At 44.3% G+C, this 16,840-nt stretch overlaps 1 protein-coding gene across 1 annotated transcript in view; it reads right to left on the bottom strand.

Moving 5' to 3' along the window:
* Positions 1 to 3,950: 3,950 nt before the first annotated feature.
* The window catches only part of unc79 (unc-79 homolog, NALCN channel complex subunit), a 103,047-nt gene continuing 90,157 nt past the window's right edge, over positions 3,951 to 16,840 (bottom strand). The window contains 14 exon segments of the mRNA XM_077240201.1: positions 3,951 to 4,388; positions 6,634 to 6,675; positions 6,804 to 6,881; positions 9,506 to 9,706; positions 9,799 to 9,982; positions 10,895 to 11,070; positions 12,957 to 13,046; positions 13,246 to 13,323; positions 13,679 to 13,783; positions 14,200 to 14,310; positions 14,418 to 14,486; positions 14,562 to 14,735; positions 15,007 to 15,092; positions 15,493 to 15,605. Coding sequence (XP_077096316.1) covers positions 4,200 to 4,388; positions 6,634 to 6,675; positions 6,804 to 6,881; positions 9,506 to 9,706; positions 9,799 to 9,982; positions 10,895 to 11,070; positions 12,957 to 13,046; positions 13,246 to 13,323; positions 13,679 to 13,783; positions 14,200 to 14,310; positions 14,418 to 14,486; positions 14,562 to 14,735; positions 15,007 to 15,092; positions 15,493 to 15,605 — 1,696 coding nt within the window. The 3' untranslated portion in view covers positions 3,951 to 4,199.

Raw genomic sequence — 16,840 nt, forward strand, 5'->3', positions numbered from 1 at the left:
AATGTCCTGAAACATTGTAGTTGACACCCTGAGCTGAGAAGGAGTCCTCTCCATCTGAGGTGAAATTGGTCTGTGGAAGCAAGGACTTTTATTTTTATGATTTTCTAAATGTGTAGACAAAACTGCTGAATTTTGGGGGGCTCTTATTTTGGAATTCAGCATATCATGCAGTGACAGGTTGTGGTGTGCTAAAAATCTCTTTCTTTCTTTCTTTCTTTCTTTCTTTCTCTCTTTCTTTCTTTCTTTCTTTCTTTCTTTCTTTCTTTCTTTCTTTCTTTCTGACAGACAGGCAGACAGACACAGACAGACAGACAGACAGACAATAAATGAATGTGAACTTGCCTTCGGCGCAATATTACCTATTTTGAGTTCTGACCGTAATAGCCAGTGTATACGCGCACCGCGAAATATAGGGGCGGCTAGTTTGACCGCTCATTTCGAAGTGGCGGCTGGCTCGACCGAAGTTGTATAACTGTAGTAAACAAAGCGCGCGCGCCTGTGCCGTTCATTTATCATTTAGCCTACATAAAGACACGCAATTCATATTTAAACAGTCTTTTTGCGGTTTACAGACACTATTCAATATCGCGATTAGAACAAAGCACTTAAGAATAAATGACTTACTACATCAGCTGGATCCGTTGCTCCTCGAAATGAAACTACCAGCACTTCTGGTACATTTTCCAGGGTAAAAATAGATGTTAGGGTCTAAAATGAACCTATTTCAACTTTGAATTTGCACAAAATACTGAAAAACATTAAGTTGTGGGACATTTATGACCAGTCATCATGTTGTATGGTGTAATTCAGATGTCTGCCATTGTCCCGCCAGTTCCCTGAAATATAAATGTGTCCAGGTTTCAGCAGTTTTTCAGCATCCTCATTGTGTGTCTCGCTCATATCTCGTGCTTTTCACTGACCTCACGCTATTTTATTACTCATTTCATTTGTCGAAACTTCCTAGAATAACATTGTTACATGTCGATTTACATATTTGGGTTCCAATTTTGGGAATATGTTGTTTAAAAATGATTTGCTGTCATATGCAATTGTGAATTCACTTTTAAATATTCAAATATACAGAAATGTTTTTTAATTATTTGCATTTGACTTTTTGATTTTATTTGGGAAACTGAAAAAGAAGAGATATAACAAATGAATAATAACAGATAACCTGATGATTAAATGCAGGTGGAGAAAAATCATTAATGATGGAAATATTGACTACATTCTTTTACGCTTAAGTTTCGCTTGTTTAAGCAGCATTGGAGGCAAAACCGATCTGAGAAAATTCTAGAAGAGAATTAGAAGCAAAAGTAAAAGGAAGACGAGTGTTTTAGTGAAGTAGTTAACCAGGACGAATCAGGTGACGAGTGTGTGATAACGGCTGGGAAGCGCTGTATGAATATGACACACTCATAAATCAGCCTATATCCGGACACTTTCACCTAGATATCATCAAATAGAGACTGTATCTGTTCCCCGAATTAGGAAATACAAAAAACTTCCAAACCTATCTAAGGTTAAAAATTGAATTGATGTTCAACAATTAAAAAAACAGGTATAATACAAATGAACAAATGATAAAGCTTGGGTTGCTGAATATTCGATCCCTTACTTCAAAAGCACTTATTGTTAATGATATGATTTCAGATTATAACCTAGATGTGCTGTGTATGACAGAAACCTGGTTAAAACCAAAAGATTACATTACTTTAAATGAGTGCACCCCCCAAGATTACTGTTATAAAGATGAACCTCGTCTGAAAGGCAAAGGGGGAGGTGTTGCTGTAATTTAACATCTTCAGAATTACTGAGAAGTCTAGTTTTAAATAATTATTTTGAAGTTTTGGTGCTTAATGTAACAATATCTAGTGTAAATGATCATTCATATTTGAGATTTGTGCTGGTTACTGTATACAGGCCACCAGGGCACCATACAGACTTTATCAAATAATTTGCTGACTTTCTATCAGTTAGTACTGACTGCAGATAAAGTCCTAATTGTTGGTGATTTTAATATACATGTAGATAACGAAAAAGATGCATTGGGATTGGCATTTCAAGACATTCTTAACTCTATTGGAGTTAGACAACACGTGTCAGGACCTTCTCATTGTCGTAATCATACTCTAGATCTAATATTATCACATGGAATCAATGTTGATGCTGTTGAAATTCTACAGCAGAGCGACGACATCTCAGATCATTATCTAGTCTCGTGTATACTTCATTTAGCCAAGGCTACAAAGCCAACTCCATGTTACAAATATGTTAGACCTATCACTTCTGCCACTAAATCCTGATCGGTTTCATCATCTCAGCATCCCAGATAGCTTAGCAGAACTCGATATTGCGACAGAAACTCTTATCTCTCTCTTTTCCAGCACTTTAGACACAGTTGCTCCGTTGCGCTTAAAGTAGATCAAAGAAAATAGTTCAACGCCGTGGTACAAGCACACACACACACACACACACACACAGGCCCTAAAGAGAGCATCCAGAAAAAAGGAGCGAAACTGGAAGAAAACTAAACTAGAGGTATTTTGCATTTCATGGAGAGCTCGATTGCTTACAGAGAGGCCTTAAAAACTGCTAGGTATTTATTTGAGACAGTGGCTAAACTGACGAAAAATAAAGCTTCAAGCCCAGACGTTTCCCAGCAGCACAGCAGTAATGACTTTATGACCTTCTTTACTTACTAAAACTGACCCAGACAGCCACAAAAATCCTCTGCCCTGCCGAGATATAACAGCCCCTTCTGAGATTTATCTGGAATCCCAGAGCTTGGAAAAGCTTGACTGTGTTTGTTACAGTGGATCACGTCAGTGGAAAGTGTTTTTATTTTACTTCATACAAGGTGGAAATTACGTATCTGAGGAGGGAAACGTCTGAAATATGTGACAAATTCTATTTCAGTGGAAAAACTAATTCTGTAAATTTTGATCAATAGTTGTCCTGTAATCTCCAGTGTTTTCTCTACTTTGGTTGTTCCTCGTATGACCATTTCTCTCCTCTGTCCAGTCTCTTCTGATGTTTGTTCCTCATGTTTCTCTAATGTTCATCTAGTGTGCGCTGGCCTTCAGCTTACATGTTTCAGGCTCCTGTCTGGAGTCACTCTTTATTTTTATGTTTTTTTTTTACTTGTTGGATCCTGTCTGTTTGCTGTTCTTCCCGTTTTTGTTTTATTGGTTTGGTGTCCTGTATCCACAGTTTTCAGTGTTTTCCGCCATCAAGAATGAGAAAGAGTCCATATTCTCATTCACGAGTGCCCTGAAGAAGGCTGTTTGGGCCGCTACGTGTGTCTTTTTTTCCCCCATGTCTTTTAAAATTTCTATCATGAAATAGCCAGGCAAATAAAGGCCTGATTATCAATTCCTAAGAAGAGTGCCTTGGATTTCCTTCCACTACATGTTATTGAATTCCCGATCCCAAAGAGCACCTTCAAACACTTTAACTCCTTGAGCACCCTGGACATTTTTTTCTCATTCACAAGTGCGTTTGCAAATATAAGCTTTAAGCTAATAAGGTTAAGTGTATTTGGTAGAGGATGGTCTCAAGGAAGCAGATTCAACTGGAGCTCAGATATACTGCACTACTAATGCTTGGATGATGAGTCTGGTGTAAGATGCCTGAATTATGTTGGTGGAGTTGGGGAGGTGGAGGGACGCCAGAACATCTGATGCCAGAGCAAGTTGAGCGTCTGCTTATATGATCCCACAGTTAAGTGACAGATCCGATGGGTTCACGGTTCACTCCTCCTGAAATTACGCTTTTGAACTTTACTTACATTAGTCGCACACGTGATACTAGTACATCTGATATTTAAACATATTTAGCAAGTTTTGAATGATTCAGATTTACTTTCTCATCACAAACTGTTTGAAGCATTTGATCAAGTAAAAGAATACTTGTGTTTCAGTTTAACACAAAGACAAAATTCAAGGTAATGTTTTTAAAAAGTCTTGAATTGTTTATTTTGGTTTGAAATATGCATACTATTGACAATTCGAAAAACTCTTCCTGCTGGTCACAGACTAACATTCTTCTCTATACATGATTTCTGTAATGCATCTGATAAAGAGCAGTATGCAATCACACACACATGACGAAGAGCAGTATGCAGTCACACACACACCCGGAAGACCACTGCGCTCAGTGAACGATAAGCTGAAGCTCATGATGAAGCACACAACACGTCACATGGGGTAAAACTGGGACGCCGCCTCCGACGACTGGATCTCCACCTGGGCCATTTTAAACTGCGTGCACTGAAGCCACTTGCGCAGAGCGAGAGGAAAGGATCCGGGTCCGGGGTTCTGGAGACACTGGTGGTTCACCCGGTTCTGGATGGCTTGCAGACGCAGCTGGAGACCAGCGGACAGATGCTGTAGACACACAGAGCGGTTAGTGTCTAAAGATCATGATACACTGGCCAACTTTTTGAGCAATGTTGCTGTTAATGGGCAACCAGGAGAGACACACGGCCCATGACAGATCTAAAGTATCCAGATAGAAATTTGTTGCCCATTCTCAACGGGAAAGTGCCCGAGCAATATCGTTCAAAGAAGTTGCCCTGTGTATCATCACCTTCAGGGTGTGCTCACACTAGAGCCCTGGAGCGGTTGTTGCACCAAGTTTGCCGCACAAGTCCTGAATAGTGAAGCCAAAGAGTCTCGATCGCCCCCCCCCCCCCCCCCGGTGGCTGGTCCCAGTATAGCTCATAAACCCTGAGTCTCGATCGCCCCCCAGTTGCTGGTCCCAGTATAGCTCATAAACCCTGAGTCTCGATCGCCCCCCAGTGGCTGGTCCCAGTATAGCTCATAAACCCTGAGTCTCGATCGCCCCCCAGTTGCTGGTCCCAGTATAGCTCATAAACCCTGAGTCTCGATCGCCCCCCAGTGGCTGGTCCCAGTATAGCTCATAAACCCTGAGTCTCGATCGCCCCCCAGTGGCTGGTCCCAGTATAGCTCATAAACCCTGAGTCTCGATCGCCCCCCAGTGGCTGGTCCCAGTATAGCTCATAAACCCTGAGTCTCGATCGCCCCCCAATGGCTGGTCCCAGTATAGCTCATAAACCCTGAGTCTCGATCGCCCCCCAGTGGCTGGTCCCAGTATAGCTCATAAACCCTGAGTCTCGATCGCCCCCCAGTGGCTGGTCCCAGTATAGCTCATAAACCCTGAGTCTCGATCGCCCCCCAGTGGCTGGTCCCAGTATAGCTCATAAACCCTGAGTCTCGATCGCCCCCCAGTGGCTGGTCCCAGTATAGCTCATAATCCCTGAGTCTCGATCGCCCCCCAGTGGCTGGTCCCAGTATAGCTCATAAACCCTGAGTCTCGATCGCCCCCCAATGGCTGGTCCCAGTATAGCTCATAAACCCTGAGTCTCGATCGCCCCCCAGTGGCTGGTCCCAGTATAGCTCATAAACCCTGAGTCTCGATCGCCCCCCAGTGGCTGGTCCCAGTATAGCTCATAAACCCTGAGTCTCGATCGCCCCCCAGTGGCTGGTCCCAGTATAGCTCATAAACCCTGAGTCTGGATCGCCCCCCCCCCCCGGTGGCTGGTCCCAGTATAGGTCATAAACCCTGAGTCTCGATCGCCCCCCAGTGGCTGGTCCCAGTATAGCTCATAAACCCTGAGTCTCGATCGCCCCCCCCCCCCGGTGGCTGGTCCCAGTATAGGTCATAAACCCCACCCTACCCATGAAATCTACTGGGACGCGATGGAAACTAAACAATCATATTACACTTCAAATAATTTTTTTCCAAAGATGTTTACCGACATTTTAGGTAGTTTTTATCACGCTGATGTAACTTTAAGTGTTAGTTTGGTCTTATTTAGTTTTTTGATGATATAAAAATGGAAATGTGATGTCATGATTGACAGCTATGATTCACGGCTTCTCTAAACGAAGTCACTGAGGCACCAACAGACTTTTTTGGGGATTTTCAGGAGGAGATTGTAGCTTCAGTTTTAATTTCTTCATGTCCATAACTGTTTATTTCACATTGACCAAATGAGTTGTGCTGCATAAACTGTACTAACGGTTTCTGCAGGAGTGTGTGTGGGTGGGACCTTTATTTTCGGGCTCCACTTCACGTTCACTACTGCCCCAAATCAGCGCAAGATGTCAGTGCCATATTAGGACTTTGGTGGCTTCACTTTTCACCAATGAAAGAGCGTGAGCGTAACTGCCTAATAGATTTATCGTTTATGCCGCGCAGTGATGTTCACTTGATTGTACTGCACTTATCAGGCGATTGTTACAGAGGCAGCTGATGTTGATGCAGGAGTTTGCAGCTTTTACCCGCAAACTACATTTCCTGTTCATCAATTAGTTGAGAATCAGACCCGTTAGAAACATGCATATACTCGATTACATTAAATTAATTCAAAAGTGTACTCTCCGAGTAGAAATATATAATGTTTGCTGTCGTAATGATGACAGTAGTGGCTGTTCTGTGCTCCGGCGCGGTTAGCGATCACACTAGCCAAACAAACCAGACTTTGGGGTCAAACGCTCTCAGCTCGGTTCAGTGTGAGACACCCTAACACAGAGATTTTCAAAGTTTACTCTAGAAAGAAAGCAAGAATCACTGCCTGAATTGATAATCATTATGATGAACACTTACATTTAAATTGGACTGGATCATTGGCAGCCACATGGGAATCAGCTAAACAGAATGAAGAAGACATTAAATATAATAAACAGCTTAGACTGCATAATGTAGAAGTGCAAATACGGTTTCCAGCACTACAGACCGAATCAGTTTGAGCATGTGTGGTAATAAATCACTCTTACTTTGACAAAGATGGTTGAGTTGCACTCCTGCAAGGCCTCCATTAGACTGATAACATGCAAACACACCATCTCTACCATCTGAAACACACACGAACACACTTCTGTCAGTTATGATGGGTCATGATCAGGGTTGGAAATTAACTTTTTCACTCACTGGCCAATATGGCTACTAAATTTTTAAGTTACCAGCAGTGGCGGTTCTAGACCATTTCAACTGGGGGGGCCAAGCTGGGGCCAGTTGTACTGTTAGAGGGGCCAGTTACATTTAGACCTTATTGTTGTCATATTTTCTGCACTGCACTGCAGGCATTAACAGGCAAAATACCATGTTTATAATCATTCAACAATGTATTTGCATTTCCATTATATTTTTACATTTGCATAACATATTCAGTATTGGTCACAGTAACTGTAATTGACATGATGTCCTTCTTTCTCTTCATTTTGGTGAGAACTATAGAGCAAAAGCAATGGGGACCAAGAAGCGTATTAATTCATTTACTGAAAATAACTGACTTGCTAGGTAACTACGTCTAACCGTTTACAGGGTTCCTGCACACTTTTTAAAGTCAAATTTAAGCCTTTTTAAGACCTGAAGAAATCAAAATTCATACCGTACATTAGGGGTGTGCAATATTGACAAAATATATCACAATATTTTCAATGTTTTGTTGATAATTAGATGATATTTTACTGATTGTGTTTTTGTGCTGGTGACATGGCTGGTTTAGGCCTGTTGTTGACAGCTGACTCACAAAGATATTCATATTTTTTAATATTCTATGCAGTGGTCAGTTAATAGCAGGGACCGAAATTAATTTTTTCATTAATTTTTTTTGTTAATTTAATTTGCCAGCTTAAATTGATTTCCAGGGGCATTTTCACCTATATATGGACATTCTTTCTAAACTTATTTAGAGTTATGAATCACCTTTTATGTCAAATACTAACATACAAATTATACAGTAATTATACGTATTTATACAATAATACTTAATTATACAATAATTATACAGTACCACTGTTACCTGTCAAATGAAATAATTTAATCAAAATCCATCTTTGCAGTCTAGAGGAGACACAGAAGTGGCATTAATATATTTACATTCCATTTATAATTGCATAAATAAAGCTATGAGATTTTTTTAAAAATCAATATTTAAATATGAAATGATTTCTAATTGTAATGTTCTAATTAAAGGGTACTTTAAATATGAAACTAAAAGGTCTTAATCTTAAAAGGTCACGGTCTTAATAAGTGAGTTGAGGGATTCATTCATTCAACGGATTTGTTCAAACGGCTGATTCATTCGGGAAAGGAGCAAGTGATTCCTTCAAAACGCGGATTTCAGTCAATAAATCATCGCTGTCTGTTGCATTGAGACTCTGCTACGGTTTCATTTTGAAATTCTAGTCGGCGAAATAAAGGGAAAACAAACAATATTGACAATATTGTGTCTAAAAGGTAACTCCCAATGTTCACTTATTGTTAATTTAGCTGTTGTATAACATCAATATCACAGTTGCAATTGTGCACGGGAAAACGGCACTCTTGCTGAACTGATATTCTAATATAAGAACATAATATGACATAAATATAAGACATAAACTAATTTGGGGACATAGCCTATCTATGAACCGCACACAGCAGTGAAAGGACGAGACACAAATGCGATGTCAGCTCACAGTGCCTCGTATACAGTTAAAACATTGATTACAATATCATAATAGACAATACACATCGCACACCAGATATGCACATAAAGAATGAACTTGCAACTGAACTGACATTTACCAGCTTTCTCCTTCTCTCCTCTCTCGCGTGCAGGAGACAGACGTTATTCTGCCGCGATTCCCGCGAATGTGATGCGAATTGTCACGTGAACAAGCAAATCCACAAAGATAGAATGATAAAAAAAATAATACGCATACAACGATAACAACGATAGCAAAAAAACAGTTTTGTAAAAATTATTTCACACTCCACATTTAGGGGGGCCACAAGGGGGGCCAAGCTTGTTGTCACAGGGGCACGGGCCCCCCCGGCCCCCCCTCTAGAACCGCCACTGGTTACCAGCCATTCAGAACTTCTACTAGCCAAAAAAAAGAAAATGAACTAGATTAACTACATCACAGCATCTCCTCTTCCTCTTTCATCCTCATCACCAAACACGTGTTTTAGGGGGAGAGATCAATACAGTACAGAGAACATCAACAAATGTGGGATGTTGGAAAATAACAATGTCTTTTCTGTTAACCAAATCTTTTTTCTTCTTCACTATTGCTTCAATGCAAATGAAAAAGCGTGCTGTTATTTGTTGTGTAGTGACGTGTGTGTTCAAGAACGCCAGATATGAGCAGATTTTGCGCAATACACTATTTCAGATATCATGATGTCTCACGAGTATTTGCTCTACTTCTGTGTAGATTTGTCTTACACGAACTTCCCCAGCAAAGTGAGTAAATATAATAAAAGGCCAAATTAGCTCGTGATTAGACAGCGTCACTCGCCACTGTTGATTTTACCCGCGTTTTGCGGGTGTTGATTTCAAACTGGTCATGATTGATTGTCTTTGCTCATTAGCATGCAGTGTAGAATTAATTACAAATAGGAGTAATTTTATATCTACTAGTGTCGAATCAAGGCCATTGTACCGACGGTGTGTGTGTGTGCAGACGGTGTGTGTGTGTGAGAATCGTACCACTCTGTTGTGTGCCATGAGCTGGAGGATGCTGGGAGTCACACGGCTCCAGAACTCCAGGCCCGTCAGGATGGCCCCCGAGCAGAACTCGTTCTGGTTCTGGTTCTGGTTGGATGGGACGGCCGCCTGCTCACAGTAGATGGTCCACAGCTGGGCGAACATGAAGGCGTGGAACAGCGAACACATGTGCAGCACTGACGTCTGCACACACACACACACACACACACACACACACAGAAGACCTTCAGACTCACAGACCTGCAGATCCCGCAGCTCAGCAATCCGCTTCATACCTTGGATTGCTCCGGGAACCCGATCAGGATGACGATCAGATGGTCTGCTATGTGAGACCCGGCGTCCAGAGGGATGGGCATACAGCACGAGGAGCCCTGCTGCAAAGCACTGTGGGTAAGAGAGCCCAGCAGCAGCCAGGACAGCTGACGGATGTGCGAAACACACTCGATGAACTCTTTGGGTCTAAGGAAGCAGAAGAACAGAGTAAAGACTTGCTGATGCACACACACTCACACACACACTCACACATATACTCTCACACACACTCACACATATACTCTCACACACACACACACACACACACACACACACACACACACACACACACACACACACACACACACACACACACACACACACACACACACACACACACACACACACACACACCTGGTTTACTATCTTTGTGGGGACTCTCCATGGACATAATCGTTTTTATACTGTACAAACTTACACCAGGGATGAGCAACTCCGGTCCTCGAGGGCCACTGTCCTGCAGAGTTTAGCTCCTACCCTGACAAAAATTATTTTTTAGAAATCCTGAAAACATCAGGGTTGGAGCTAAACTCTGCAGGACAGTGGCCCTCGAGGACCGGAGCTGCCCATCCCCCCTTACACTAAACCTACCCCTAAACCCTACCACACACACACACACACACACACACACACACACATACAGGTTTACCCCTGCTGCATTGCAGAGGGTGGGTGGTAAATCACACACACACACACACACACACACACACACACACACACACACAGGTTTACCCCTGCTGCATTGCAGAGGGTGGGTGGTAAGTCACACACACACACACACACACACACACACACACACACACACACACACACACACACACACACACACACACACACACACACACACACACACACACACACACACACACACACACACACAGGTTTACCCCTGCTGCATTGCAGAGGGTGGGTGGTAAATCACACACACACACACACACAGGTTTACCCCTGCTGCATTGCAGAGGGTGGGTGGTAAGTCACACACACACACACACACACACACACACACACACACACACACACACACACACACACACACACACACACACACAGGTTTACCCCTGCTGCATTGCAGAGGGTGGGTGGTAAAGCCAGGGCAAGTAGCGAGTCACTGCTTTGTTGTCTCTGTGGTTTCCTCTGCTGATCTCCATCGCTGTAATCTGAGCCAGACCGACCTTCAGATTCCCACCAAACGTGTCCTCGTGCAGCGGCTGACAGCAGGCCTTCATGTGGCTCTGAGACACACATACACACACACACACACACACACACACACACACATCAAACTTTCAGCATTTTACATTCAGGCAGTGGCACACACTTTTATCCCAGGAGAACTGAGACCTCTCACTAGCAGGTTTCCAGTGGAAAGCCTCGGCTGTGGAGGAGTTCGGTTTGCGAGACTCATCTCTCTTCTCTCAACTCCATCCACGCAACATCAACTTCCAATCTGTCTGAAAACTTGTGTTCATAAGAACTGAGAAGCAGCTGTTCGTTTGCACCCAGTCCAAACATTTCCCATCAGCAAACACAAAACTACATAAAGGTTTACTTTGAATAAAGGCTTATTTTGTCCATCAAAATACAAACTGAAACACCAAACATACACTGGAGGGAGGGAGGAGCCATGGTGGAGTTGATGGAGGGAGGAGCCATGGTGGAGCTGATGGAGGGAGGAGCCATGGTGGAGCTGATGGAGAGAGGAGCCATGGTGAAGCTGATGGAGGGAGGAGCCATGGTGGAGCTGATGGAGGGAGGAGCCATGGTGAAGCAAATGGATGGAGGAGCCATGGTGGAGCTGATGGAGGGAGGGGCCATGGTGAAGCTGATGGAGGGAGGAGCCAAGGAGGAGCCGATGGAGGGAGGAGCCATGGTGGAGCTGATGGAGGGAGGAGCCAAGGAGGAGCCGATGGAGGGAGGAGCCATGGTGGAGCTGATGGAGGGAGGAGCCATGGTGGAGCTGATGGAGGGAGGAGCCATGGTGAAGCTGTTGGAGGAAGGAGCCAAGGATGAGCCGATGGAGGGAGTAGCCTTGGTGAAGCTGATGGAGGGAGGAGCCATTTTGGAGGCGATGGAGGGAGGAGCCATGGTGGAGTTGATGGAGGGAGGGCTGATGACTCCAGGGGGCCGACTGACGGAGGCGGAGCAGGTGGAAGAGGAGGCCAGGGTGCAGACAGAGAGCTGACGAGCCAAGGCGATGCTGAGGATCAGGAGGAACATGTCGATGCCGACGGGTCTGGGGCCGGAGGCACAGGTGGGGATCCAGAGGGCCATGGTAGAGCCAGAGAAACAGAGGACCACGGTGGAGCTGGAGGGAGCGACTCGTCCAACGGAGCCAGAAGGACGAAGGGACGAGGAGAAGCCAGAGGAGTGTGGTCCTGAGGCGAGGGCAGGTCGACAAATGACCCAAGTGGAGCCAGAGGGACGAAGGATCCCGGCGGAGCTGGTGGACTGATGGGCCACGGTGGCGATGAGGGAGGTGGGAGCCAAGGTGGAGTTAATGGACTGATGGGCCAAGGTGGAGACCGGGGATCCACCGACCATGATGGAGCTGGAGACTGGCAGACCCGTGGCGAGCCCAAATCACTGTTGAGAGTGAGCTGAGGGGCTGATAGGAAGCAGCGGAGGCGGTGATGAGGAAATAGATGATGATGATGATGATGATGGGAGGAGGTGGGAGAGGGAACTGGAGCTGACGGACAGATTTGGGTTGGTCCGATCTTCTGTCACACTGTGGTTTCCTCAGGAACAGACTGAAGACTCAGATCATAGGTACAAACTCAAACTTTTATAATAGTACTCTGGAACTAGCTGACAGGCAGGGAAGACACATAAAAGCAACAGAGATTGGATAAAGACTAAAGGGGTGCATCTAATATAGCAAACAGAAACAAGATAATTAATCATACACAACTGGGACAAATGAACTAGTGATAGCAACCATAGAAACAATGGAGTAGCGGGAAAAGAACAAAGGAAAAGAGGAACCGATCAAAACAAAAACTGAAACTGCAAACACGAATTGACACATGACAGTTGGTCTGTGAAAACTTTGAAAATCATTTCTTTGTACTTCTGCCATTACGACAGTGAATGTTTGAGCGCTTGTGTAGAGGAGTACCTTTAGTTTAGTCAGCGTGTGCATGTCTGCGATGAAGTCCAGCAACTCGCTCAGATACTGCCTCAAACACTCCATGGCCGCGGTCGTACACTGCGGGACAGACATCCGTCACTAACACACACACACACACACACACACACACACACACACACACACACACACACACACACACACACACACACACACACACACACACACACACACACACACACACACACACACACACACACACACACACACACACACACACACACACACAGCAGCAGATATGATGAGAGACGAGGCTCACCCCAGGTAGAGCGGTGATCATGTGCTTCTGGAGGATGGTGGACTCCGCCAGCCTCGTCCCGATGTCTGAACACACAAACTGAGGAGAGCAGAGGACATTACTGACTCTCTCACACTGATCTCATGAGCCTGTTTACAGATGTTCACACACCGGAACGTGACACCAAACCAAACACTCATCTTTGAAAAACAGTGTTTTTGGACATAATATGTGCAGCTGTCATATTAGTGCTAGCAACAGAAAACTAGATAAGCGCCCAAATGGCTTAATGGTTTTTTGCTCTATTGTCCTTTATTGTGAGACGGAATAGATCTGAATAATGACTTGTCTCCTGTAGAGCTGAAACTGAATTCATTTCATAATCGCTGAACTCTCCATGAACCCTGTGTGTTGCAGCGAGTGCAGTGACGGAGTCGTGTGGTGGGAGCTGTACCTGCACCAGCAGCAGCAGGTTTGTATCGGGAATAGAGGACTTGAACTTCAGAGCCTGGAGCAGCTCCAGAACCACGATACGTGACATGTAGAACTTGTCTCGTTCCTGAATCAAACAGGGGGAAAATGTCATTTTCAAAAACAATTCAATTCACATTTATTTGTATAGTGCTTTTCACAGTACACATTGTTTCAAAGCAGCTTTACAGAAAATGCCTGTTTCCACATTACAATTTAGAGTGATCTGTTATCAGACGTAACTGTCTTAGTTATGTTTTCAGAAATGTACATATACAAAATCACAGCTAAAAATGTATTAATTTAAACAATGTCATAATTTAAGGCAGAAACAATAAGCTCATTGAAGTAATGAATGCACGTTTGTTAATAAATTATTATGACAGAAAATTGTAGCATTGTTGCAACAAGCAATTGTAAAATCTTTACAGGGCACAAAATCATGCTAGCGGACATCAGATTCTCTCTTGTGGAATACACACTGACAAATAAAGGTTTGTTCACCTTGCTGAAGTTTTTGTAGCATAAACCGCAGATCTCTACGAGATATGAGAGACTGAACACACCGTACTGGAGAACAAAACTCAGCAGTTTGGAGAAGGGCTCCAGCAGACTCTGCAGGACGACAGGAGAAGCATGAGATTCACGACCATAACACACTTTCGGTTCATCCGAGGGGAAGTTTAAACAACACACAGAGCCACAGAAATGTACAAGCTTACTCTTGTTGCATTAGTGACGGGAATCTTCAACAAACAGATGATTATCCTCAGGCTTGAGTCCAGCGGACACTTCATAAAGGAGAGCAGAGAAACCGTAAGCATCATGAGACTGATCATACACACCACAGAGAGACTGAGGCACACCTTGAGCGGCAGCACGGCGGGCAGCTTGGCCAGGAAGGTCTGGAACTGGTTGCAGATGGTGGTCCACAGGTTGCTGGGCGAGTCCATGGGAAGAGTCTCCATGAAGGTGGCGATGTTGTCCAGACAGTGCAGGATAGCGCCGCCTGCTGGCAGAGACTTCTTATTGTTCAGACCCTAGGATGACACCAACAGCTTTACTGCAGTTACCCAGCAGCCACGATACAACCATTCACAGCTCATGCACATACTCTTAGTGTAAAGCAGAGTCTTAGTGATGAAGGTTGTGATGAATGTCCTGGAAATTAAGCTCTAATTGTGGAAAACATGACTCTCCGTTACAAAGGAAAGTAAGAAGGGTTTAAGCAAAGCTTTCCAGACTGTCCTCTGCTGGAAGACATGAGTGTGTGTGTGGGTGTGTGTGTGTGTGTGTGTGTGTGAGAAGCACCTCCAGCAGCTGGCTCAGCGCGGCCACAGAACTCAGCTCATTAAAATCCACCAGAGCCGTGGCCAGTGTCCGCAAGAAGCTTCCATCTGAAACCAAAGAGAGCAGTGCCAGTGAGCTCGAGTCTCTGTGTGTGTTCATGTTTATATTACATTGTGGGGACCAAATGTCCCCACAAGTATAGTAAAACCTGAAATCACCTACATTGTGGGGACCAGCCAGCGGTCCCCATGAGGAAAACAGTGTATAAATAGTACTAAGTAATGTTTTTTGAAAATGTAAAAATGCAGAAAGTTGTGTGTGATGGGTAGGTTTAGGGATAGGGGCAGTGTAAGGGGATATACAGTAATATACAGTTTGTACAGTTTAAAAACCATTACGCCTATGGAGAGTCCCCACAAAGATGTGTGCGCCTGTTTGTGTGTGTGTGTGTGTCTGTGTGTGTGTGAGAGTGTGTGAGTGTGTGAGTGTGTGAGCTGTTTCTCAGACCTTTAATGTTGCTCTGGAATAGCTGTGGTAGGATGCCGTTGGGCGCGAGCTGATGGAGGACGCAGCGCAGGAACTGTTTGGCCACGCCAGCGACGTTCCCGGGAATCAGCATGCTACACACATACACACACACACACACACACACACCAGTGATGGGAACGCCGGCTCCTTTTATACTTTATGTTCCTGTGTATTTTGCGTGAATGAGGATTGATGTTTGGACAGATTGTGTTTGCGGTAATATGCCATACGTCTGTCTCATTATATATTATTTATATCATTATGGCGAGCAAACAAAGTTACAGGTGTGTGTGCATCCCTGCCCTCTCTACATCACGTGTGTTTGTGAGTGTATGCACAGGCAGCGCTCGAGGGTGTGCAGACTGTGAGCAGCTTCCTCTCAGGCTTATGTTCCGGGTCCCACGGTTCGGGTCCCGCTGCTGCTGAAGCACAGCGTCGATCCAGATTGTGGGGATCGTAGATCTTTCAGAGGGGTTTAAGTCGGGTCCAGTCTTATCTCAGCCCTCCCCTGATTGATCCAGTGCCTTTTCTTGGTGTCAGGAAGCACGCATTGCGGTTCCTTCCGCACCAGGTGAGGAGTCGGATGTGGAAAGCATCAAAGCAGAGGGTGATGACTCGCCATCTCACTCTCCTGCTTATGAGGAACTGCTGGAGGTTGTGTCTCGCGCTGTTGCCAAATCAAATATTGACTGGCCAGCAGAGAGGCAGGATGTTCATCCTAAATCCAAGCTAGATGAATGTTTTCTGCTCTTGCGAGCAAAGCTTCCGCGCCGGGGTCTGCAGTTTTTTCCAGATCGCCACACTGAGGTGTTGAGATCGTGGAAGAAACCGGTCTCGTGTAGAATTCATAGTGCACAAACCACTCACTATTCATCTATAATAGGCCATAAAGAACATGGTTTTGTGCACTGCATTGCCCTTACTGCCCACCAAACCGGTCAGAACAACGTCGGCATTGGTGGGCAAAGCTTATGCTGCCTCTGGTCAGGCTGCAGCATGTCAAGTCAAGTCAAATCATCCTCATTTATATAGCGCTTTTAACAATGTAGATTGTTTCAAAGCAGCTTTACAGAGATGAACATATAATTTAAGGTAACAGAGATTGGTTTGGTTTTATAATGGTTCTTGAAAAATGTTTTTTCCAGCTAAAGTTAGTTTTGATTTATTCACTTCCGTCTGAATGATCATTTGTTATTAAATTAGGGGCCGCTAAGACGACACCGTTCTCTCTAAACAGACTTTAAACGTGAAACTACGATAGACGCTGATGGCTTTCACATGCGCATTAAGAATTTATTATATAGTTATGCGTGTTTGAATATATGTG

The sequence above is a fragment of the Siphateles boraxobius genome, unplaced genomic scaffold, assembly GCF_051911475.1.
Source record: "Siphateles boraxobius isolate OS27281-9 unplaced genomic scaffold, OSU_SipBor_1 22, whole genome shotgun sequence".
Lineage (NCBI taxonomy): Eukaryota > Metazoa > Chordata > Actinopteri > Cypriniformes > Leuciscidae > Siphateles > Siphateles boraxobius.